General features: G+C 34.7%; 1 protein-coding gene across 3 annotated transcripts in view; it reads right to left on the bottom strand.

The window, feature by feature from the left end:
- The window catches only part of MON2 (MON2 homolog, regulator of endosome-to-Golgi trafficking), a 149,938-nt gene that overhangs the window by 91,291 nt on the left and 32,960 nt on the right, over window positions 1–25,687 (bottom strand). For 2 of the 3 annotated variants that reach the window (XM_044678740.1, XM_044678741.1), the window contains exons 3-14: window positions 21,181–21,308; window positions 20,250–20,381; window positions 16,333–16,462; window positions 14,273–14,370; window positions 13,313–13,438; window positions 10,470–10,664; window positions 4,925–5,049; window positions 4,484–4,623; window positions 3,743–3,896; window positions 1,649–1,881; window positions 1,316–1,397; window positions 546–730 (exon numbers count right to left, since the gene is read on the bottom strand). In XM_044678740.1, coding sequence (XP_044534675.1) covers window positions 546–730; window positions 1,316–1,397; window positions 1,649–1,881; window positions 3,743–3,896; window positions 4,484–4,623; window positions 4,925–5,049; window positions 10,470–10,664; window positions 13,313–13,438; window positions 14,273–14,370; window positions 16,333–16,462; window positions 20,250–20,381; window positions 21,181–21,308 — 1,728 coding nt within the window. The remainder of the gene's footprint in view (window positions 1–545; window positions 731–1,315; window positions 1,398–1,648; window positions 1,882–3,742; window positions 3,897–4,483; window positions 4,624–4,924; window positions 5,050–10,469; window positions 10,665–13,312; window positions 13,439–14,272; window positions 14,371–16,332; window positions 16,463–20,249; window positions 20,382–21,180; window positions 21,309–25,687) is intronic. The other variant, XM_044678742.1, reaches the window with a different exon arrangement.

Consider the following 25,687-nt stretch of genomic DNA (forward strand, 5'->3'; position numbering starts at 1 on the left):
AATAGTGAATGCTTTATCTAAAAATTAGTTTTCAAAAATGTCAAAATATACACATAATTGCATTGATTACTGTTGTAAAAATAGGCAGGTTTGATGTTGGAAAGAGTGACAGAACTGGGTGTGAATGTCTGTCAACTCCCCCCTCAATACACTAATTTTGATGAAAACAACAGAGGAGGTTTCTATATCTAAATTTTGTAGAATAAGGAAACTATGCACATTTTTAAGATTGTATAAAAAAAGTAAATCATAAAGAAGAAAAAAATTTTCCATACCACTGATACTAATAGATATTTTCATCAAGAAAATAAAAGTTAAAGGATAAAATTTTCCAGTGATGGAGACCCAAGTTGTTTACTACTTTTAGTCAGGAAACTATCACCCTGAAATAATATACTGTTAGAATCATACATGGATACATGCAAAATGAAAATACTTTTAGATATATCAGTTTTATTCAAGTTAATGTGATAATGAAATGTCATCACTATATTAATTTCTAATACAAATAGATGAACAAAGGGACATTAGATTTCAAGTCTTACATTTGCTAGAAAGTGTAGCTGCAGTTGTTGTGTTCAATACTGTAAGAGCATAATGTGGAGGCAAGGAGCCTTTGCAAATGGCAGTAATAAAAGCGTCTCTTGAAGTTACAAGGCCTAGTCTCCCACAGAGAGCAGCCATTGTCAGCTCAGCTTTTAAAATATTTTCAGTGGCAGCTTCATCTGTGCTAGAGAGAGAATAAGCTATTTAGGACTTCCTAATTAATTGGTAAAAAGAGAATAATACGTAGCCCCCCCCCAAGATTCTGAGAAAATCTATACAAAGTATTAGCAAAATTCAAATATAGAGAAAAACAATTATTTGTACCCATAACTCTTGTCAAATTGAACTTATACTATATTGTATAGCAAATTATTATAATTATATAATTATTATAGTATACTACAAATATGAATAACAAAATAAGTAATACACAGATCAGACATAAACATAAAATTAAAACTACTTAGGAATTAACAAAGATTATACTTAAAATATCAAATACCTTCCAAAGAGTTAATTTTATAGCCTTTAAAAAAATTAATTAAAAAGTTAAATTGATGGTATACACTGATGATGGTTTCATTAATCTTACAATCCCATCAAAAAGTGAGCTCTGAGGTAGACATAGACCTTTTTTGTTATTAATATTTTGTTTTCTGGTAAGCTAGTTAAAAGCAAGGCATAGATTACTTTTCATTAAAAGCAATCACTTTTTTCTTAACTCTCAAAAATACAAATGATAAAGCAAAGAACAACAAAGACTGAATACCTGGCATCAAGAAGAAGTGATAGCGCAGCAAGAAGGCCACACCAGCAGGCATTCACCATTTCTTCCCACACAGCTCTGCTGACTTAAAGGAAAAAAGGGCTCAAAGTACTTACTAGATACTAACAATGTTCAATGTTTCATTAACAATTAAATTTTTAACAATGTCATTCTTTGCAGGTATGGCTGTACTTTCTTTAAGGACCATCAGGTACACAGTTAATTTCAGACTTAGTCTTCCTTATGCCTAGGCTTCAATGCAGGAAGGCTCTCCTTTAGTTATGTACACAGGACTGATGGCATGTCACACTTTCAGCAAAGGCTCACATTGCATACCTGTTTCCTTATCCATCTGATCAGACACTGACTGAAAATCTTGCTGTTCTGATGACTGAGCTGGTGAGGAAGCTGTTTCCAGGGTCCTCTGATTCTCAGTTTCTGCCTGTCCTAATTCTCCTTCAATCATAGCAGTAATGCCACGGACAAGGTCCAGCAAACAGTGGAATGCCACAGACATGGCATAGCCTTCAGGAATTGTTGGAGGTTCCACTTTATCTAGCATCTCTAGGCTGAAATTATCAAGAAATGACAATATGAATAAAGAAACAGTAAAGACGAAAATAAAAAGAACCAATGATTCTATGAATACTTTAAGATGTACAACATTATCTCAGTAATTCTGAAAGAGGGGCATTACAAGGAATTTGTAGATTACAGGATGGTAGTTCTAAAGCTAGAAGGAATCTTATAAGTCATCTCGCTCAATATCTCTTGTTTCAGATAAGGTGAAAGATGATCTACAAAGAAAATCAGACCAGAAGGAGAATGACCAAAAAGCCAGGGATGAAATTCAGTCTTTAAAAATTAGAATTCAACAACTAGGAGAGATATAAAACCAGAGAAGAAGGTAAATTAGTCACATAGGAAAAGCAAGTGAAGAGAAGCCAGATTCTCCAGTAGCAAAAATACAACATCAAGAGAAAAAGAGGAAAGTTGCTCAATGTCCTGACTCATTCTCAAAAATCAAGCCATTCATTAATTGATAAATGGGCAAGGGACATGAATAGGCAATTTTCAGATAAAGAAATTTAAACTATCAATAAACACATGAAAAAGTGTTCTAAATCTCTTATAATTAGAGAAATGCAAATCAAAACAACTCTGAGGTACCACCTTATATCTTGCAGATTAGCTAACATGACAGCAAAGGAAAGTAATAAATGATGGAGGAGATATGGCAAAATTGGGACATTAATGCATTGCTGGCGGAGTTGTGAATTGATCCAACCATTCTGGATGGCAATTTGGAACTATGCCCAAAGGATGCTAAAAGACTGTCTGCCCTTTGATCCAGCCATACCACTGCTGGGTTTATATCCCAAAGAGATCATAAGGAAAAAGACATGTACAAAAATATTTATAGCTGCACTCTTTATAGTGGGAAAAAACTTGAAAATGAGAATATGCCCTTCAATTGGGGAATGGCCAAACAAATTGTGGTATCTGTTGGTAATGGAATACTATTGTGCTCAAAGAAATAATAAACTGAAGGAATTCCATGTCAACTGGAAAGACATCCAGGAATTGATGCAGAGTGAAAGGAGCAGAACCAGGAGAACATTATACACAGAGACAGATACACTGTGGTAAAATCGAATGTAATAGATTTCTCTACTAGCAGCAATGCAATGATCCAGGACAATTCTGAGGGACTTATGAGAAAGAATGCTATGCACATCCAGAGAAAGAACTACAGGAGTAGAAACCCAGAAGAAAAACAACTGCTTGAACACTTGGGTTGATGCGGATATGATTTGGGATATAGACTCTAAAGGACCACCCCAATGCAACTATCAATATGGAAATAGGTCTTGATCAATGACACATGTAAAAACCCAGAGGAACCGTGTGTTGGTGATGGGGGGTGGGGGGAACATGAATCATATAACCATGAAAAAATTTTCTAAGAGAGAGAGAGAGAGAGAGAGAGAGAGAGAGAGAGAGAGAGAACACTAATACAAAACAAACAAATAAATAAATGGGGAAAAAAAAGAAATCTCTGATGTTAACTTCAGGGGTCACTAAAAACAACCAGTAAGAAAACAGCGCAAATGAAGTGAAGCTATTAGACATAAACAAGATAAACTGATAAAAATAGCACATAGAGAATGAATTGTATTTCCTCTCTCTTGTCTTGCCTTGGTATATTGTTAAATGTATATAAGCAATAAAAATAACAAGAAAAAAATTATCCCAAAGGAAGAATTAGTCCAAAATGTCACTGCAAAGTTGTGAATACAAAAGAATACAATATTATTCTGTCCTTAACAGTAGTTCTCTACACTAAAGAATAAAGAAGATACACTGAAAATGAATTATCATCCCTAAGATCCTCTTCTTCAAAAAAAAAATAATATTGCTATTACTTACTAGGTTGCTTTGGCACTCCCTTGGACTGTTATGGTCAAGATAGGTATCCAGGTCCCTCTATATTCAAAAGCAGGTAATACAGTAACAGCTCCACCCATTCCCAACATTCCTGAGTTTGTTGGTGCTGATGCTGGGCCACCAGAATTATTATTTCCTATGAAATAAGGAAAATTATTAACTTACCTTCAGTCTTTTTACTTACAAGTAAGATGGAAAAGCATAGTCAATTCTTAAGTGCCTCTAGTGTTTAAAGCCCTTCCAAAACCTGTTCCCAACATACTTTTTCTAAATGATACATTACTCCCTTTCTTGTCATATTCATACATGGCACTCTATATCCTATCTATAAGATTTTGCACACACTCCTTTCTTCCTTCTGCCTCTCAAACCATAACTTCACGGTGAAGTTTTTCCTGATTCCCCTCACAGTACTCCCCCTTTTTACCTTGTATTTATTTATCTTTTCTATATACTAGTTGTAGGTATAGGTTTGTCTCCTCTGACAACATAAGCTCTTTAAGGAAAATGCCTATTTCATTTTTGTTTTTGTATCCCCAATCACAGGTCCTGTCATACAATGGGCACTTAATAGATATTAGTTAATTGACTAACTTAATGTGGTAGTCCATATGCAGGGACCACAACTTTTTTTAGGGCATAACTCTTGCTATCAAGTTATGAGAGTTTAAACAATTTAATGTTAAATAACTGAAAAGGGAAAAAATATAAAAGAGAACTTACCAGCTTGGTTTGTTGCAGTAGATGCAGTCCCTGCTGTTGGGACAAGAAACAATGACTGGATGAAGGATCCCAGCGCATTCACAATGTCTCGGAAAACCTTAGTAGAATGTTGTTTCATGTCATAAGATTGACAAAAGGACCTGCAAAATACTTTAAAATGTTTCTAAACAACAATATTTAGCTACAAAGCACACCAATAAACCAGTCAAGATATTATGCATTAAAGTTCTTTATTGCCAATCAGAGTTCATCATTCTGAAAGAATTTGGTATCACTTGCTCAGCCATAAATTAACAATTACCCTCCTTTCCCTCTGAATCCGTCTCTTTACCTCTCTGATCCCATACATACAAACTTTCATTTTGTTGGGAAAATCCTTAATAATTTGAACAACAATTTCACTGTTTAGCAACTGAAAGCCCTGTGTCTCTGAGGACCTACCTTAAAAGCTGAGGCTGCACACAGAGCCTGTGAATTGATTCCACTGCAACTGCTCTTAGCCACTGGGGCTTATCTGCATCCAGAAACTTCACTAGGAGTGAAAGAAATATCTCACATTCGGTAACCTAAAGGAAGAAACATTTAGAATATACAACACATTTCTAGTTAATTAATTGATATCAGAATCTAGCCACTTTTTAAAATATACTCTATAACAAATTCAAGTTAGCAAATGTTGAACATTTGGGGTTTGAGGGAATACACTAAAGGAAGTGTTTAGAAAAATTAAAAGTTGTTTTAATAAGTATTTCAGCTACCATTTCCCCCCCACAAGTGCTAATGTGGATGCAGTGGACCCAATTTCCTAGTTAACATTGCAAAAAAAATTAGGTTTAGATTTATTAAGTATAGAAAAGAGTGCCAGAGACTATTAAAATTTAGGATAAGGCACAAACAAATATCTGGTGTCACTCACTTTCCATACAGGCCTTTTCTGATCCTCAATCTCTATCCCGCCCTCACCTGTTACAGTATTCTCTCCCTGTTAAAATCACTTGGAATATATTTTGCATATATAAATGTTGTGTCCTGAAAAGAACATAAGCTCTTTTGTGGGGAGGGAAGACTTGATTTTCTTCTTTGCATGTCCAGTGGGCACACTACCCAAATCATGGTAGGTGCTTAATAAAGATATGCTGAAGGGAGCAGCTGAGTAGTAGTTCATTGGGTTGAGAGCCAGGTCTAGAGGTGGGAGGCCCTAGATTCAAATCTGGCTTCAGACCCTTCCTAGCTATGTGACACTGGGCAAGTCACTTGACCTCCAATGTCTAGCCCTTACTACTCTTCTGCCTCAGACCAATACACAGTATTGATTCTAAGGGTTTAAAAATTTTTTAAAATAATAATAAAGGTATACTGAATTTGGCACCTTGTAATCTAATGGATGTGATATGTTTATATTTTAATATCAAGGGAGCTATAAATTGGGAAGATGTAGACCAAAGTTAGATTATGAAAATGCATTTTTGTTAAAAGGCATAACAGATCAACAATTGAAAAGCCATTAATTGTTCATGGGTAGGACGAGCTAACATAATAAAAATGAACATTCTACCCAAATTAATTTACCTATTTAGCGTCATACCTATCAAATTACCAAAAAACTTCTTTACTGAATTAGGAAAAACCATAACAAATTTCATTTGGAATAACAAAAGATCAAGAATATCAAGGGAAATAATGAAAAAAAATGTGAAGGAAGGGGGCCTAGCAGTACCAGATATTAAACTATACTATAAAGCAGCAGTCATCAAAACAATATGGTACTGGCTAAGAGATAGAAGGGAGGATCAGTGGAATAGACTTGGGGTTAATGACATCAGCAAGACAGTGTATGATAAACCCAAAGAGCCCAACTTTTGGGACATGAATCCACTATTTGACAAAAACTGCTGGGAAATTTGGAAAACAATATGGGAGAGATTAGGTCTAGATCAACATCTCACACCCTACACCAAGATAAATTCAGAATGGGTGAATGACCTCAATATAAAGAGGGAAACTCTAAATAAGTTAAGTGAACACAAAATAGTATACCTGCCAGATCTCTGGGAAAGGAAAGATTTTAAAATCAAGCAAGAGTTAGAGAAAATTACAAAATGTAAATTAAATGGTTTTGATTATATTAAGCTAAAAAGCTTTTGTACAAACAAAAACAATGTAGTCAAAATCAGAAGGGAAACAACAAATTGGGAAAAAATCTTTATAACGAAAAACTCTGACAGGGGTCTGATTACTCAAATATACAAGGAGTTAAAGCAATTGTATAAAAAATCCAGCCATTCCCCAATTGATAAATGGGCAAGAGACATGAATAGGCAATTTTCAGGTAAAGAAATCAAAAGTATCAATAAGCACATGAGAAAGTGTTCCAAATCTCTAATAATTAGAGAAATGCAAATCAAAACAACTCTGAGGTATCACCTCACACCTAGCAGATTGGCTAAAATGAAAGAAGGGGAGAGTAATGAATGCTGGAGGGGATGTGGCAAAATTGGGACATTAATGCATTGCTGGTGGAGTTGTGAAATGATCCAACCATTCTGGCTGGCAATTTGGAATTATGCTCAAAGGGCTATAAAAGAATGCCTGCCCTTTGATCCAGCTTACCATTGCTGGGTTTGTACCCCAAAGAGATCATAGATAAACAGACTTGTACGAAAATATTTATAGCTGCGCTTTTTGTGCTGGCAAAGAACTGGAAAAGGAGGGCATGCCCTTCAATTGGGGAATGGCTGAACAAACTGTGGTATATGCTGGTGATGGAATACTATTGTGCTCAAAGGATTAATAAACTGGAGGAGTTCCAGGTGAACTGGAAAGACCTCCAGGAACTGATGCAGAGTGAAAGGAGCAGAGCCAGAAGAACATTGTACACAGAAACGGATATACTATGGTAAAATTGAATGTAATGGACTTCTATACCAGCAACAATGCAATGACACAAGACAGCTCTGAGGGATTTATGGTAAAGAACGCTACCCACATTCAGAGGAAGGACTGCAGGAGAGGAAACATAGAAGATAAACAATTGCTTGAATGTATGGGTTGGGGATGTAGACTCGAAAGGACCACACGAATGCAACTATCGACAATATGGAAATAGGCCCTGAACAAGGACACATGTGGAAATGTGCGTCGGCCATGGGTGGGAAGCGAGCGGGGGGGGGGGGGTTGAAGGGGAAAGTAGGGGCATGAAGCATGTAAACAGGTTAAAAATGAATATTAATAAATGTTTAAATTTAAAAAAAAAAAAGAAAAAAGATCCAGTCAAAAGAAGGGAGGACTCAACCCAGTTCCATAAGGGGAAAGACTGTTAAAATCAAACTATTCTTGGAGCTCCAAAGGGGAAACCATTTCACAATTAAATATGACAATTAAGTTAAAAAAAAAAAAAAGGCGTAACAGAAAAAGTGTTGGGGTCAGCAGACCTGGGTTCAAATCTAATTTCTGAGGCTTGCTACTTGTGTGATGTTGAGCAAATCAACTAACCTCTCTGAGTCTCAGATTCCTCATCTGTAAACTAAGGAGGTTGGAGAAGCTGGCCTCTGAGATCCCTTTCAGCTCTAGACCTATGATCCTGTGATTTGTATGGCCACAAAGATTGAAAGAACCCTTACTGTTTCTACAACAGGACAAAAAAACAACAGCATAACATTTCATTTTCAATTAAACCTACTGCTAAAAATGCTACTAAAAATGAAATGCTGAAGTAAACAGGTCTGACTTTCTGATGATTTTAATTTTTTTAATAATAAAATTGTCAACCCTGAGGGAAAAAAGATAATGGAATTCATTCATTTAAAATTTGAACAAAATAATATACTCATGTAAAACTAAGATAATTCCTGTGAGATTAAAAGGTATTGATTGAAATATGGCTCAAATCAGAAACTATTACAATACCAAAACAATCAATCCCTATTAAAATGTGACAAATTTACATATCCCTATATATTAACATATCACAAAAAAATCTATGATAAAAATAAATATATTGGAAAAGCAGTGATATGCAGTGGAAAGAATACTAGATGTGAAGTCAGAGGATAGAGATTCAAATACTGGCTCTGCTATTTAGTATTTTAAGTCATCTTAACTACTCTGGGCATCAGTTCCTCATCTATAAAATGAGGTGTCTGATAAGACTGCCTTGGGGATTCCTTCTAGTTCTATACTCTTAAGATATAACTCCCAAGTAATTTAAAATTAGAGTACATAACATATCAAAATTTATGTAAAGATGATGATAAAATATCATAGGAAAATAGGATTTAATTTTGGAAGGACTCTTAGAAATCAGTTGGTCCAGCATTTATTCTATTTATAGATGGAGAAACTAAGGACTCATGGAAGTTAAATTACTTAGTAAAGTTCACAGAGCTAATTAACAGAGCCAGGAAGCAAACCTTAATCTTCCTCTCATATCTGATTTAGATTCTGCCCCACAATACTTACTTGCTATAATTCTTTCCCCAAGTAACCCTCACTGAGAGGAAAATCATTCTACAACATGGAACCTAACCAGACATAATCTTTCACTATGCCCTAACTCTAGTCCTATTTCTAAGATGATGTAGACATAAAGTATAGCAATTTATAATAAGCCAGGAGGGCACTAACTCTCACAAGTGTTAGGGAGGGAGAGGAGTAGCTGGTAAGATATGCTACAGGCCACTGGGAAAATGTCAGCTTTCTTACCAACCATTTTTACATATGACATGGCATATTTTGCCAATTTCTAATCTGTACCTTAACAAGATCAATATTTTTTTTAAACCCTTACCTTCTACCTTAGAACCAATACTGTGTATTGTTCTAAGGCAAAAGAGTGGTAAGAGCTAGGCAATGGGGGTCAAGTGACTTGCCCAGGGTCACACAACTAGGAAGTGCCTGAGTCCAGATTTGAACCCAGGACCTCCTGTCTCTAGGCCTGGCCCTCAATCCACTGAGCTATCCAGCTGCCCAAGATTAATAATTTTCAAAGCACAAAAATACCATAAATGGCTAACACCTGTCCCTCCCTAAAAAAACGGACAATGGGAACTAGTCATATAATGATACTATTAACTATTTTAGAGACATTATGTCTTAGATATCACAACAATTTAAATCACTGCTTCTATTCCATTTTCCATGGATTTACCACAAATGACACATCTTGTTCTTTTCAAAAGCATATGACAGTTCTATGTTAAAAATTATACACATTATAGTAATATGCAATTATTTATATATAATATATAATAATAAATTTTGGTTTATAATATAAAGACATCTTATATTATTTCCACAAAAACCCAGTTAGATGACTATCAATGAATTATAACTTGGTCTGGTAATTGATAATATCACAACATATTCTATATAACTAAATTTCATTTTTGTGGTCACCATATAAATTTTTTGATCAAAGCAACTAATGAAAATTCCTACAATAAGTTGATGGGGAAGAAGGAGTGTGCACGTTAAAATGAAAAGATGTGAAAAGGCTATGATCTAAGTCAGTGCAGAGTACCCATATCACTTAGATCCCTATTCTTTGACATATTAAGTTACTTCATTTGTTTTAAGTGGCAAAGAATTTATGCAAATATGTAAAAGGAGAAATGGACTTTCATTCTAGAACTGGACTTCAAAAATAACTGTGTGATTTAGGATAAATCACAAACTCTTGACTTCAGTTTAGTGAACTGTAATATTTTATATAAGTAAAAGAAGAAGAAAAGGTATCAGTCTTTATTGGTCTTCAAGTGGAACACACAGACAAAATGGACATTAGTGACACTGCCAATCCTGTGGTCCCTTCAGTCAATATCATATTTCTTCACACATTAGAAATACCGTATAAATATAGACAAAATTTAAAAATGGATGACCTACTTAAAAGCGGAATGATTTAGAAATTAAAGTTTCCAATGGTTCAATTTCTAAAAGTAAGCCATCCCATACCACCTACACAAGAAACTTACCAATTAGTACTTACCAAAAGACTATAAAATTGCTTAATCAGAACTGAAACTACTCTCAGCAGACGCATACAAATAGGAAAATATGGTTTTTCAACTGGTGCAGGGGAAGATGAAGTACAGGAACCTTGTCTGAACTTGATATTTGGGGAGAAGAGCTTTATCACAAGCGGACATACCCGTTCTTTAAGAAGGAAACTAAATTCTTGGTGCTGTTGAAAAAAAAAAGTTAAATTAACACAATAATTCTCAAGTAAAATCTTACCTTTTAGTCAATAAAGCATTTTAAGGATCAATATTAACAACTCAAGTCACATAATTCCTATTGCCTTTCACAACAATTGTTAAGACACTGTCTAGATTTGTTCTTAAAGAGCATAGTCTAAATGATAGACAAAAATAAATTTGTAATTCCTACACTATTTAATGGTGTTTTATTTTTTCATTTATTTAGAGGCAACTAGATAGTGCAGTGGATAGAACACTAGGTCTGTAGGCATGAAGTTCTGAGATCAAACCTAGACACTTACTAGCTATATGACCCTGGGAAAGCCACTAGACCCTACTCAGACTGTTTCCTCATTTGTAAAATGGGAATAACAACAAGACTATGCATCCCAGGGTTGATGTGAAAATCAAATGAGATAGCACTTGTTTTGCAAACCTATAAGTGCTATGTAAACAATGATAATTTTTCATCCTATGATCATGAAGTAAATTTTTTAAAAGGACAAAATGGATACCAAGTGAAAATTGGTTAAATTTCTAAAACATTTCACAAATAAGGTCTTTTGGCAGTCTTAAGACAGCTAAGTGGCACAGAAGACAAAGCACTGGGCCTGAAATAAGGAACATGAATTCAAATTCAGCTCAGACACTTACTAGCTGTGTTACTTTGGGCTTAGCTTCCAGTTGCCTTTGTTTCTAAACCATAAAATGGGGAGAATAATAGAACCTACTAACTACCCAGAGCCATTGTGAAGATCACACAATATTGGTAAAACACTTAGGATAAGTTTGGCACATAATAACCACTAAATAAAGACATGGTACGTGGTAGAAAGAACAATAACTTTATTTTAATAGAATGAAAATTAGTAGAAATTCCAGGGACCTTCTAATTCTTCCTCCTTACCATATCAGGAGTCAAATAAAAAAGTGAAGTTAAGCATTAGAAATTTATCAAAGTGGTAGAATTTACCAGTTTGGAGAAAAGCAATTCTTGTCTGACACAGTGTACCAAAGTATCCATTAGATCACTTTTGATTCTTTTTTAAACTGTCAGGTGGATTAGCAGAACTAATTTTGTCCAAATTCAACTTGTAAAGTGTCTGCTATATAAAAGGCACTATGCTAGGTGTCTCTTGAGGATACAACGACAAAAATAAGGCAATCCTTGAACTCAAATAGCTTCAAAGAATACCAATAAATAAAGACTATTTCATTTCTTTAATATATGAGAAATGGTTTGCCTCTACTAGTAAGGGAAAAAGAAAGGTATATTATGATTACAAATAAGTAAATATAAAACAATTTGAGGAGAGGAAAAGTACTAGCTGGAGAAAAAAAAGGAAAAGGTTTCCTGAAGGAGGTAACCACTGAATCTTAGGAAAAGTAAGACTAAGAAGTAGAGGTGATAAAGATATTACATTATAGGGATGGAATTGGATTCACAATCTAAAGGAAATCATATCTCATTAGACTGTGAGCTCCTATTTTGCTTTCTTTTGTGTCCTTAGCACTTAATATAATGCCTTACACAGAGTGGCACTGAATTGACTGATGGACTGAATGAGATCAACTTTAGGAAGACAAAATGCTCAGTTCAAGGAAGCTAGTAGGTCAGTTTGATTGAACATTAAGGACATGAGAGAAAATAATATCAAATAAACCTGAAGAAATAGGAGGGAGTCATAATGTAGAAGGCTTTAAGATCCAGGCAGAGGATTTTGTATTTTGACCTAGGAGCAACAGAAAACCATTGAAGTTCTGTGAGTAGGGGCAGTGTGGCAAAGAGGCAGTGTGAGAAGACCAAAGCCAAATGCTCCTTAGATCCTGAGCAAATCATTTCTCCTCTGAAATTCCTTACTTGTAAATGGTATTAACACACTCCAAGTCTACGCTTCCCAGGATTGTTGTACAGCTCAACGAGCAGGGCAACATGTAAACTGCTATAATAACAAGGTCCATTATTATTTTCTGGGTTCAAATTGCAGTTCTGCTGCATTGGTCTCTTTTATGGTCCCCCAAAACAATGCACATTTTCTAGCCTCACACAATACTTTTCATACTCCTGAAATGTACTTCCTCTCCGTTGTGTGTAATTCTATTGGTACTTCAAAATGGGTATAAGTCTTGGGCCTCAAACTAGTGTACATACTCCCAGAGAGAAAGAACTATCATTCTTTTATCTTTTTATCTTCCTATCTTTAGCCTGGCACTGCAGATTACATACATAGGGAATTTAGTAAAAGTTTAATTAGTTAATGAATTTTAAAAACATAAAGAGATTAGAGAGCATCTCTAAGGAACCTCCAGTAAAATAATTCTATTATTTTACTACTCTTAAGAGAATATAGTTCGCACATGTTGCCATTCTAAGTTTAAAAGGTTTGCATCTTGCAATTTGTGTGTATTGGGGGGGGAGGGGGAAGAAGTGGGTACGCAACTGTTATATGAAAAGATAATTACCAAACTAAGATAATTAAAGTTTTTGCAAAAGTATAGTGTTCATGCTACAAACTAATTTTATTCTGTAAGTTTAAAGTAAATTAGTGTAACAAATATTTTAATATTTTTTGTGAAGAATGGAGACAAATAAGGATTATTTCACTGGTGAAATAAATTTGAAATAGCTTACTTGTAAAAAGACTTGTGGAAAATCATTTAAGACTGACTCCAGAAGTTCAAGGCCAAAAGTCCGAGTCATTTCTGTCATTCCTACTAGCCAATATGGAGCATCAGCATTAACCAACTGGCAAAGATCCTGAGAAAACAAGTGCAACAAAAATAAGTTTCAGTGAATGGGATAAAAAAAAATTTTAGTCACATATAATTAATTCAATTAATATAATTGATCCCCTTTTATAGAAATCATTCTTTCCTATTGAAAGATTAAGACAGAATCTCATCTTCAAAAATGAGGCTTTTCTAAATAATATTTTCTAAAAAGCATAATTTAATCAGTATATATGTATACTTCAGGTGAAATTTTATTTGACAAACCCAAAAAATAACTTTTTACAGCATCATGCAATCATTGCTAATATTATTTATAAGCATCTAGTTAGTATTCCATTCTTTCCAATATAAGACAGAAGGTAAAGGTTAAAAAACCCTACTAATAATGACCATCTATATACAAGTTAATCTTAGAAAAGAAGGTCATAGCAGCTAGAACACTGGGGACAGTCTTCTGCAGTAGATGGGATTTGAATTGTCTTGAAGTATAGCAGGGAAACTAAAAGTCAAGGATGTGGATACCAGCACATTCTAGGCATAGAAAGACAACTGGTACAAAGTCCCATAGTTTCTTTGTCTATAAAATAGTGTTGACACTGGCTAAATGTATGTTGCAGGGTTATTATAAGAAAATCATTCAATAAATGTAAAATATTATGTCATTGTAAAATGCTACTACTCCTCTCTATTCCTTAATTTTAAAATTCAAATATCATATCTCCATCATAAATAGTAAGGATGTCTTCCTCTTTGGTCAATTTTTAAAACATTTTCTAATGGGAAAAATGAAACGACTAAAACTCAAAAACAGCATTAAAAAAGCATAAAATCATAAAAGTAAATTATATCATACAAATACCTGGAAGAGCATGTATGCATCTTTTGCACAGGGCTTCAGGGTACTCACAGAGCGCCTATTACTGTTTCCTTGAATCAGTACTGGCTGCTCCACAACATCTGTCACCAAAACAGGTCAAGTTATATGAATTAATAATAGCTGGATAGTAAATTGTAAGCCCTTGTATTGTGATAATGGGATTAAATCTACCCTGCCCATCTTTAGATTTAATCACCAAAGGTGAAAACATCTCCACTTAACTCACAAGTTGGGAAGTCTGTAACCCACGTGTGCTAGAGTGAGTGACAAATTTACTGACTGCCTCCTGGGCAGTCCTAAGAAAAGCATCTGTTGTGATTGGACATTTAAAGTAAGAGGAAGGCACAGGAAGTGACACAAAAGAGGACCCTTTAAAAAGAGGGTCTTCTGGTTCTTGCTTGGATGTAGAGAAGTCCTGGACCTGGGACCCTGAGACCTTGGAATTCCAAGTGGTGAATGTAAAGACTAAATCTTCCTGAACTTTCCTTAAGGAACTTCCCTTTCAAAAGAGACTCTGTGACTGAAGCTTTTGCTTCATATGCCTCCGGGGCCTCCTTTAGATCTGCTTGGGTTAAACCAGGGACCTAAGCAAATTATTTAGTTTGTCAGGTTAATTATCTTGCCTTATTCTCTCTCTAAATTTCTTAATTTCTCTCTCTCTTCTCATTTGTAAATAAACTTCCATAAAAGTCATTTTGACTTGAGGATTGATAATTATTCAATTCCCTGGCAACCAAAACCTTTAATATTTACCCAATCACAACCCCTTTTTACCCCTTACAGTATTGATGTAATGAAGCCTAATCAAGATACATACACTGGCTGTTCGCTAAAAAAACATGAGTATTAAAAAGTATTTCCCTTTAAAGTATTTTTTAAATCATTTTCATTATAATTTCAGAGAGATAGCCCTTGTTTTTTAAAAAAAAGACAGCATGGAATTGTCTGGCACAAAATTCATTTCTAAGGATCCTAACAAAGAAAGCCAGTCTTAACAAGAAAGGACTCACACGGACAACCATTCTACTTGGTTTCTGAATGTTAATTTAAATAAAGTAAAAATATGTTAAGATTACCACACAATTAATTCCTTTCTGTGAGCATTCCTGCCATTCCCATGGACTTAATGATTAATCAGTTACTAAAGTTACATCTCTGATAAAGGTTCATTGCTTAATATTGTATTAGAAAGTCTTAAAAAGTGTACAGATTAAGATTCCCTGCAAGAGAACTTTTCTATTTTATACATATATAAGACATATAAATCACCGTTTTCTTGGGTTGTTTTTCTGAATGTGACCAAAAAAGTTCAATCTTGTTCTCATTCCATCTCCTTCTCCCTCCCCCTTTGTATGCAATATACTAATTAGGATTAAATGTTACGTGTTGTTTTTTTTAACTTCCACCTCATGGAACATAATACATCAGAAATGTGGTACAAATCAAATATGTCAAATCTGACAGAAACACTGCTCAATGAAACAATTAGAAAGTTCAGAAGCCAAAGTTAAACCCAAATATATCTCTCCAGGAGCTAAAAGTTTGTTTGTTTTCAGGAAGAGTGAAACTCTTTTTTCTAAACAAATTTCATTGTAAACAGTCATCAACATAACCCAACGCCCAAAGAAAATCATTAAGACAAAATGCACAAAAAAAGGAAAGTACTGAGAACAAGACAAACTCTATACAGGAAAAGATTTTATTTAGTCCATCATTTATTGACTGCATAAAAGAGATAAAAATGTTAATGATTTTAATAATAAATGAACTTTTGAACCAATCTATTCCATAGAAAAATAAATTTGATGTCACTTAGTAACAAGTTAATTCCATATAATTAAAGATTTAGGGAAATATAATTCTATCTATCAAAAAACACATATGTTTAAAAAAGCATTTTGTTAAGATATCCCAAAAAACAAAATTCTACTTTATTTAAATTAACATTCAGAAACCAAGTAGGTCAAAATATCAATCACTGATGGAAAACCATACTAATAAGAACTTGTCTAACCACAACAAAAAGGAAATTACAGATTTACCTTTATTTCGTTCATCTTCAGCAACCATCCTCTCAAAAACCACAGTAACAACTTGTCGTACAGTAGCAGCAGCTGTATTATTTGTAATATTATCTTTTGTAAAGTGCAGACGAAAACAAAGAACAATTGCCTGAAAAAGCAATTTTCGGCTAATGAAAATAAAATTTAACATTGTCTGTCCATTTTCTTTTTTCTATCTGAAGTTACAGAAAAGTAAATAATTTCTGGTTTTGTATAAGCAGAGATATTTGGCAAACTTTATCGTAACATACATCTAGGAGAATAAAAACAACACTTAACTATATATATGTATGTGTATATATACATGTGTGTATGTGTGTGTGTGTATATATATATGTATATGTATATATATATATATATATATATATATATATAGAGAGAGAGAGAGAGAGAGAGAGAGAGAGAATTTTTCCCAATAACATGTAATGACAATTTTTAATGTGTTTCCCAAATTTTTGAGATCCAAATTTTCTCCCTCACCCTTTTCCTCCCTCCTCCTTGAGATGGTAAATAATTTGATTTAGGTTATACACTTGTGATAAGGCAAAACATCTCCAACTAAAACAATTTAATTATAGTTTCTCCATTAAAGAGGAATGTTCTCTATAAATGTGTGTTTGTGTAAAAGATAATATATTACATTATTTGTAGGGATATTATGCTCCATATGCATACTTTTCTATGAGAGAAAAGATGGGAGGGAAGAGGTTTAAGTTTAGATGAGGGAACATAACTTACACTTGGGTTGGGGAGAAGGAACCACAGAGTCCCTTTGAGCTGAGGCAGTGTGGCTCCCAGGGGCTAAAGAAAAACCAACAATAAGAGAAAAAGCTTTCCTCTTCCCAGCATCTCTTAGGACACCTCTTAAACAGAGCAAGGGATTTGTCAGAGAGGAGATTCCTTAACTCCTACCTTTAGACATTGAACATAAAAGGTCCCTCCAAAACTGCTGGTTATTAATTTTATAGCATATGCTAAAAATAAGTATGTTACCTCTTCCATTAGAATGAAAGTTCCTTGAAGGTAAGGACTGTTTCAGTTTTGTCCTTGTATTCCCAAAACATCATTTAATGAATGCTACCTGATTGATGTAGTTAGGTTTTGTTCTCAATGCTAGCTTTAAGTTCATCTAGTACAGTAATGGAGAACCTATAGCACAGTTGCCAAAGAGGGCATACAGAGCACTCTCTGTGGGCACGCAGCCTCCCCTTGTCCCACCCCCAACACTCAATTCTTTACTAGAAAGGCAGAGGAACTCAGGCAGAGCTGCTCCCTTCCTCCTGACATCATTTTTTCACATCCCACACTCCTCTGCCCAGCAGCCCAATGGGAGTGCACAGAGGGTAAGGTGGGAGCTCACAAGCTGCAGAGCTAGAGGGGAGTGAAGCACTCAGCACACTCCCCTTCCCCCTCTCTATACTCACTGAAGACATTTTTCACTTCACCCGCCCCTTCGCCCAGCAGCCCAATGGGAGTGTTTTCTCCCTCCCCAATGTGGGGTTAAGGGGCAGTGGGGCACAGCCTAGCACTTGAAAGGGAAGAGGCATGGCACTTGGTCTGGGAGGGGCACAGCATTCCATCTCTAAAAGGTTTGTCATTACTGGTCTAGTAATTTCTGGAACCCCACCTCTGCTCAGCCACACAGAGATTTTCCTCACTTACTTACTAATGGTTGAAACTCCTTTAACAGCCTATACGCTCAGATTAAGAACTAGAAGGGACCTCAGAAATCAAGAGTCTAAACTTCCTTTTACAGATAAAGAAACTGAGCCCAAGAGGTTAAGTTACTTACAGGCAGATGCTAAAGCTTTTCATTTCACAATAAGAAATAAATGTTCTCATTAAAACTTATTTACTCATACTAACAAGGATTTGTCAATCATATAAATTGATTTGAAATCCCTCTGAATTTTAAGTAGTGTAAAGATAAAGGGAATAAGAGCCAGGAAGGGGTAGCCTCTAGGAAAGTAAAGGAATTAAAAAGACTAAGATTATGAATAAGCTAAAAAGGATAATGCCACATATATAAAATGATGGGGTTGGTCCTTCCAGCTCTTTTTCAGTGATCCAGGGTCAAGAACAGCTAGTAATTCTTGTTTGGTTAGAACAAGAGTGTGTGAAAGGAAGTAACAAGAAATACAGAGGAAAATTAAGTTGGAAATCAACTGTGGACGAACATAATGACAAGTGAAATAATTTGAATTTATCTTAAAGGGGGATTAAAAAGACCACTGAAGGATTCTGAAGAAGATGATGACAAAGATTTGGGAGTAATCTGTATAAAAGTGGTAAGTGGAGTCATGGGGAGAGCTGAGATAGCCAAGATGAGGAAAGAAATAGGAGGAATAAGAGGGAAAGGGTGGAGGAGGCCTCTAAGAGCTTAAAGATACACATACTTAAGGACCCAAAGCTGGAAAATTAACCAGTGGAAATCAAAGAGAAATGGTCAGTTCAGTAAAAGTAGAACTAGGAAAAAAAAGTTCAATTAAAAAAAACATTTAAAATCATGGCTAGCTCTCCTTTTGTATTATGGTTTTAAGATGAAAAAAGGTATAAGAAAAAACTATAAAATACCCTTTTAAAACCTGGAAATGCGCATCAGCTACAGGAGAGGGTATTGGGGGTGTGGGGGAGAGTAAGAACATAAATCATGTAACCATGAAAAAAATGTTTCTAAAAAAATAAAATTAGATTTGAATCCAAAAAAATTAAAATTTTAAAAATTAAAAAAATTTTTTTAAAAAATACCCTTTAATAACATCAGTGCTAGAAGGGCAAAACTGATATCCACCACCAGAGTCATGTCATGTCAATCAACTGCATGTGATAAATGTTTAGAAAAAACAATGAACCAATGGCCAGTGTGAATCTAATGTCCTAATGTAGGTGCAGAAAATGGATTCTTGCCAAAATATAAAATACTTTAGAATTTCAAAGTAAAATCATTTTTATTAGATCATCCTTGTTTTCATAACAAAAAGCACACTTAACTTAAACAACTGTTGTTGGCTTCTTTCTGGTAAGCATTCTCTACACATTCTAACTAGAATTCATGCTATTCTGTGTGTGTGTGTGTATAAAACCACACTTAAATTCTTAAATATTTAAATATGACTAGTCACTTAAATTTTCAGATTTCCCAACTGCAAATTAGGGTTGATGACAATACCTAAGGCAGATGTAGATAAGCAGACTCACAAGGTTACTGAGTGTGTTCAATAATAGCAATTTGCAAATTTTAAATTGCTTTATAAATATCAGTTATTGTTGATCGCTAAAAACAACAGTTACAATGAAATATGCAGTTAGCCAAAACACTGAAGCTGTTTTTTTTTTTATCCTGGGACTCCATTCAAGGAGCATAGGGCCACAACCAGTAGGCAATGGGACACACAGTCGCTCAGGGTCACCCAGATGGGAAGTGTCTGAGCCCGGACTTGAACCTAGGACCTTTTCGTCTCTAGGCCTGGCTCTCAATTCACTGAGCTAGCCCAGCTGCCCCTACTTTAGGTTGCAGTTTCTTTTAGCAGATGTAGTTTTTACAGGGTGGGGTTGCTAGCCCCACGCCCAACCCTCCTCCTTTTTTCATCCGGGCTAGGGACCGTCCTTGGCCCAGGAGTGGTAAGGGTGGGCAGTAGGGGTCAAGTGACTTGCCCAAGGTCACACAGCTGGAAGTGTCCGAGGCCGGACTTGAACCTAGGACCTCCTGTCTCTAGGCCTGGCTTGAACCTAGGACCTCCAGTCTCTAGGCCTGGCTTCTCAATCCACTGAGCCACTCAGCTGCCCCATTAAGCTGTACTTAATCCCAATAAAAGCATCTCTTTCTCCCAAAATTAGTCTGAATTAAACATATTGTGTTAGAAAAACAATTCAATGGAGCAGAAGAGAATTCCTACCTTAGAGAGGGCTTCATCATGAACTACAGTATTGGTTGTTAAAAGAACAAGAACTGTTTGGAGAAGCTTTAGTTCTTCAAGGCTATTTTCCATCAGCTGCCAAAGCATGTTGATGATATTCCCTGCTGCAGTCTGTAAAAGAGCATATTATGTCAACTGTTATCAACGAAATAAAGTATATTTGTTTAAGCCATTTGCAAAACACTGATACTATCTAGAGACTGGAAGGGATTTTAAACAATCATTTATCTCTTTTTATAGGATGCTGAAAGAGACCCCTGGAAGTTAAGTGACCTGTTCATGGTCACTCACATAGTAAGTAGCAGAGATGAGATCTGAATATAGGTACTCTACCTCCTGATATTTAAAATACAAAAATCTTTAGGTAAAGAGAAAGTTCAAATATAAGTGTCTTTCCTTAAAAACTGGTATTATTATGACTATCACACTGATTAATGAAAGTTAACATGCTGTAGTAGAAAAAAGATGAGACTTAGAATCCAGAAGACCTTGGATCTTGCCTCTTACAGTATCTAATAGGTAGATTTCCTGGGGCATAACATTTCTTCTCTCAGGAACCAGGGTTACTCTCTAATATATTAAATATCAAAGCAACTACCAATTTGCCTAAGTTGAAGAAGATTCTATGCCAGGAGCTTCCAACATTAGTTAAATGTTTCACTAATATTATAGTGTTATCAGATAGCTATAAGAACAGAATATCTTTCCACCCCAATGGAATAGACACAAAATTGCTAGTATTCATTCCTATGTCAGTGAATCCTTTCTTATGGATGTCAACTAGATTTGGATAGGCTTAAACTTTCTTCTAGAAAAATATTTAAGTAGCATCTTATGGTTGATCATATCTGGACATATTCTACATTTTTCTATTGCAAGGAAAATTTTGCAAATATTGTGCCTCTCTTACCTCAGAAACAACTTCATGTGACATAAGCCTCTGAATGGCTGCTAGACACAGCTGAGTGATCTTTGGTTCCTTGGTTCCACATCCCATTAGGAAAGGCTGAACAACTTCTGAGCTGTTCTCTTTTAAGGCTTTAGAAAACATATAAAGCATATTAAAAATAATTCAAAACTGAACATATTTACTCAATGATTAGTAAGCAGTGATATCCCTAATTAAAATAATTTCTAAAAAAATAAAATTAAAAAAATCTCAGAACAGTAATAAGAATATTGCACTTGAAATCAGGAGGTCTAGGTTTGAATTCTCAGTACCACTGTTTGACACTGGACAATTCAATCTCTTTGAGATGCAGTGAAAGGAAAACTTTTTTTTATTGCTTTTATATTATTGATCATAAAACAAGTGAACACATATAATCCTTTAGTTAGATAACTGCAACTACAATTTTTATATAAAGTTAGATCCACTGTGTACAAAATGTCAATTATAATAATAGATTAATCATAGTATTACAAAGGATATAGTTTGGTATATTAAAATATTATAACAACTAACTAGATTAAGAGCTTTTGTTGGAGGAATAAAAATTCCAGGTCTGTATAGTTATCTAGGAAAGCTGAAACTCATGCAGATGGAGCTATGCTCATTTGGGATAGTGAGTGCACAGCCAACCTTATGAGATCACTGGAAAACACCCTTGGATATGTCCAAGTGTTCTTTGATTCTGTGAAGATTTATACCAACAACAGGGTCCCCAAAGTAAGATGGCCAAGAAAGGGCACTTTGAACTAACCTCTGCCAGAAGTAACATGATAGTTCTAGAAGATTAATTAAATTTTCTTATCTTAATCTTATACTGGAATTTAGGACTTTGTATAAAATGTTCCAAACCCTTGTTACCAAGTTACACATTGTTACCTTGTTGCACATTTCTTAACATACTATGTCCTTTCTGTCTTGTTAATGACATACTAATTAACTGTCAGAACCTATAAAACAGGCTGTTGAACATCTAAAAGGGAGGAGTTAGAGGGGGGTGTCACAAGCTGGGTGTGATGAGACCTCCAATTTTAATTTCCCACAATTAAATCTATGGTAGGAAGAGCAGTAGATTCTGAGAGAAATCATTGAGATTTTCCACTTTATATTTATATTTATTGTCCTCCTTAATTCTGTTCCTTCTAAATGGCCTATCCTACTTTCCTTTGGAGGAGCACTCTATTTCCTACTCTTTCTTTTGCAGAGAAGAGATAATAAAGTCATAATTTTAGGATATAAAACAATATTAGAATAGAAATTTTAAAAAAGGAAAACTCTTGAGACTTCATCATCATCAAATTAGTGAAATAATGGTATGTCTCCAGCCATGATGCTAATATTATGCTTAAAGAGCATAGTATTTAAGAACTAAATAGACATTATATATCATGAAGCAAAAAGAGGCATCTAAAACACAAACAAAATAACATTTAAAGAGCAACTCAAGAATAGAAGGATAGGATATAGGGTGCTGTTACCAAAAAATGTATGACAAACATAGTAAGAAACCATCTAAATAAAAAGCAATTTAATCTGGATGGGACTTAAGTCAGTCACGGAAAGAAGAGAAATATTAAATACTGAGCAATGAACTGACTGGCTTTTAAATTTATGGATAAGGAACTTGTTCAAACTTGTTTAGAACTTTATTCAAAAAATATAAAACAGCAAATATTTGAGTTCTATTTCAAGGCTGATTGAGGAGGATAGATAGGAAAATAAAGTGGTGACATAGATACAAAAAGACAAAAATATAAAGGAAAAAACTGAAAACACCACAGAATTTGGAGTCAAGGGGCTTGAGTTTTGAATGCTGATTCTGCTATTTATATCCGTAGGAGTTTTAACAAGTCATTTAACCTCTTAGAGGCTCAGTTTCCTCATCTGTGAGAAAGGACTGAGACAGATCCTCTATTAGGTACCTTCCAGCTCTAAATCCTATTAAATAAAACTTATTTTTATAAAGTAAATCATATTTGAAATGGTCATCAAATCATCTTATTCCCCCTTTAAGATGACCTATAATGAAAGATTTGGTTGGGGAAAATATCAATCATGTGAAAGGTTGCTCCAAATCAGTATTAAGAGAAATTTATCCTCAACTGACAAATGGTCAAAGGATATGAACAGGCAGTTTTCGGATGAAGAAATCAAAGCTATCAATAAGCATGAAAACATGTTCTAAGCCCCTCTTGATTAGAGAAATGTAGATTAAAATAGTTCTGAGGTATCATCTCACTTCTATTCAGTTGAACAATATGACAGTTAAGGAAAATGATAAATGTTGGAAGCAACGTGGCAAAATTGGGACAGTAATGCATTGTTGGTGGAGTTGTGAACCAACCCAACCATTTTGGAGGGCAATTTGGAATTATGGCCAAAGAGCTACATACCTTTGATCCACTAATATGACTACTAGGTCTGTATCCTAAAGAGATTTTTTTTTAATTGGGAAAGGACTTGCTTGTACAAAAATATTTATAGCTGCTCTTTTTGTGGTGGCAAAGAATTGTAAACTAAAGGGATACCGCTCAATTGGGGGATGGCTGAACAAATAGCAGTATATGATGGTGATGGAATACTACTGTGCTATAAGGAATGATGAACAGGATGAAGACCTACAAAGAACTGATGCTGAGTGAAATATGCAGAACCAGGAAAACATTGAACACAGTAACAGCAATACTGGGAAATGATCAAATGCAACAGACTCAACTACTAATGGCAATACAACGATCCAGGATAATTCTGAGAGACTTATGACAAAGAACGCTATCCACCTCCAGAGAAAGAACTGTTGGAGTAGAAATGCAGATGAAAGCATATGATTTTTCACTTGCTTATTTGGGGATATGTTTTTGGGTTTTGGTTTTATTAGATATGCACTTACAAAAATGATTAATATCGAAATTTGAAAGAAGAGAAATATAAATCAAAACAATTTTTAAGTTTTTACCCAAAACCAGCAAATTGGCAAAAATAACAAAAGATGGGAATAATCAATGCTGAAGGGACTGTGGAATGGGGAGAAGGAAAGTAACGAGCATTTATTAAATGACTTTTATGTATCTGGCATTGTGCTAAGCACTTATAAATGTCATTGCATTCTCACAGCAACCCTGTTAAGCAGGCATTTATGTTACCCCCATTTTTTTTTCAGTTGAAACTGAGAAGAAAGTTTAAGTGTGACTTATCTATGATGACACAGCTAGTTAAGTAGCTGAAGTAGTCTTCCAGATTATGAGTCCACTACTCCATGTACTCTGCCGCCTACCTGTGAGCCCACTAATGGTCACTGTGAATTGGTCCAAACATTCTAGACAATTACACTGAGAAAGTGACTAATTTCCATTCCCCATACTGGAAAGCAGTCTAACTGAAAAAAGTGTAGCTCAAGTCTTTACATCCTATATTATTATTATTATTATTATTATTATTATTATTATTATTATTATTATTTCCTATGATTAGGAAATCATCCTTTACTTCCTAAACTCAAAATGGACACCTGACCTAAATTAAAGATCATAGGAATAAGAACAGAGAGAGAAATTTCACTGGTATAAAGATTTTTTAAAGAGTGAGGAAACTTGTCTGCACATTTTCTGTAATTTAGTTTCAGAGAGCTGCCCAGAACACTTTGAGATTAAATGACTTGCCCCAAATCACATGGTCAGTATAGGTTTTCCTGGATAGCTTTACTCTTATCACTACTCCATGTTTTCATATATTAATGATTATTTCATACAAATTAGAAGAGATACAGATCAAACACATTTCACAACTCTGGTTAGGGTCAAATTCTTGGCCACATCACTTTGGTTATGTAAAATTAAAAAGCTTTTGCACAAACAAAATTAATGCAATATGGAAAGCTATAGAATAAGAAACATCTTTGTACCAAATATCCCTGATAGGAAACTGGTATCTGAGATACACAGACAAAAAAAATATTTAAAAACAAAAGCCAATTCTTCCCAAAGAAGTCAAAGAATATGAACCAGCAATTTGTAAAAGAATATCAAAACTATTAACAATCATTTGGAAGACTGCTCCAAATAACTAATAAGTGAAATGCAAATAAAAGTCAACCCCACACTAAACAAATGGATAAAAGATGATATTCTTCAATGTTGGAGAAATTGTGGAAATACAAGGAAATTAATGCATTGTTGCTGGAGCATTGCATTAATCCAAATATTCAAGAAAGTATTTTGTAATCATGCAAAGAAAGTAACTAACATGTTTATACCCTTTAATCCAGAGATTCCACTACCATGTATATATCTCAAGGAGGCCAATGACAAAAAGAAGGAACCCAAATATCACATAATATTTATAGCAGTACTTTTGGTGGGAGCAAAGAACTGGAAACTAACCGATACCCACTGACTGGGGAATGGCTAAATAAACTGTGATTCACAAATGTAATCGCATATTAAAGAGGATAAATACTCAGAAGTATGAA

This window comes from Gracilinanus agilis, chromosome 5, assembly GCF_016433145.1.
Source record: "Gracilinanus agilis isolate LMUSP501 chromosome 5, AgileGrace, whole genome shotgun sequence".
Lineage (NCBI taxonomy): Eukaryota > Metazoa > Chordata > Mammalia > Didelphimorphia > Didelphidae > Gracilinanus > Gracilinanus agilis.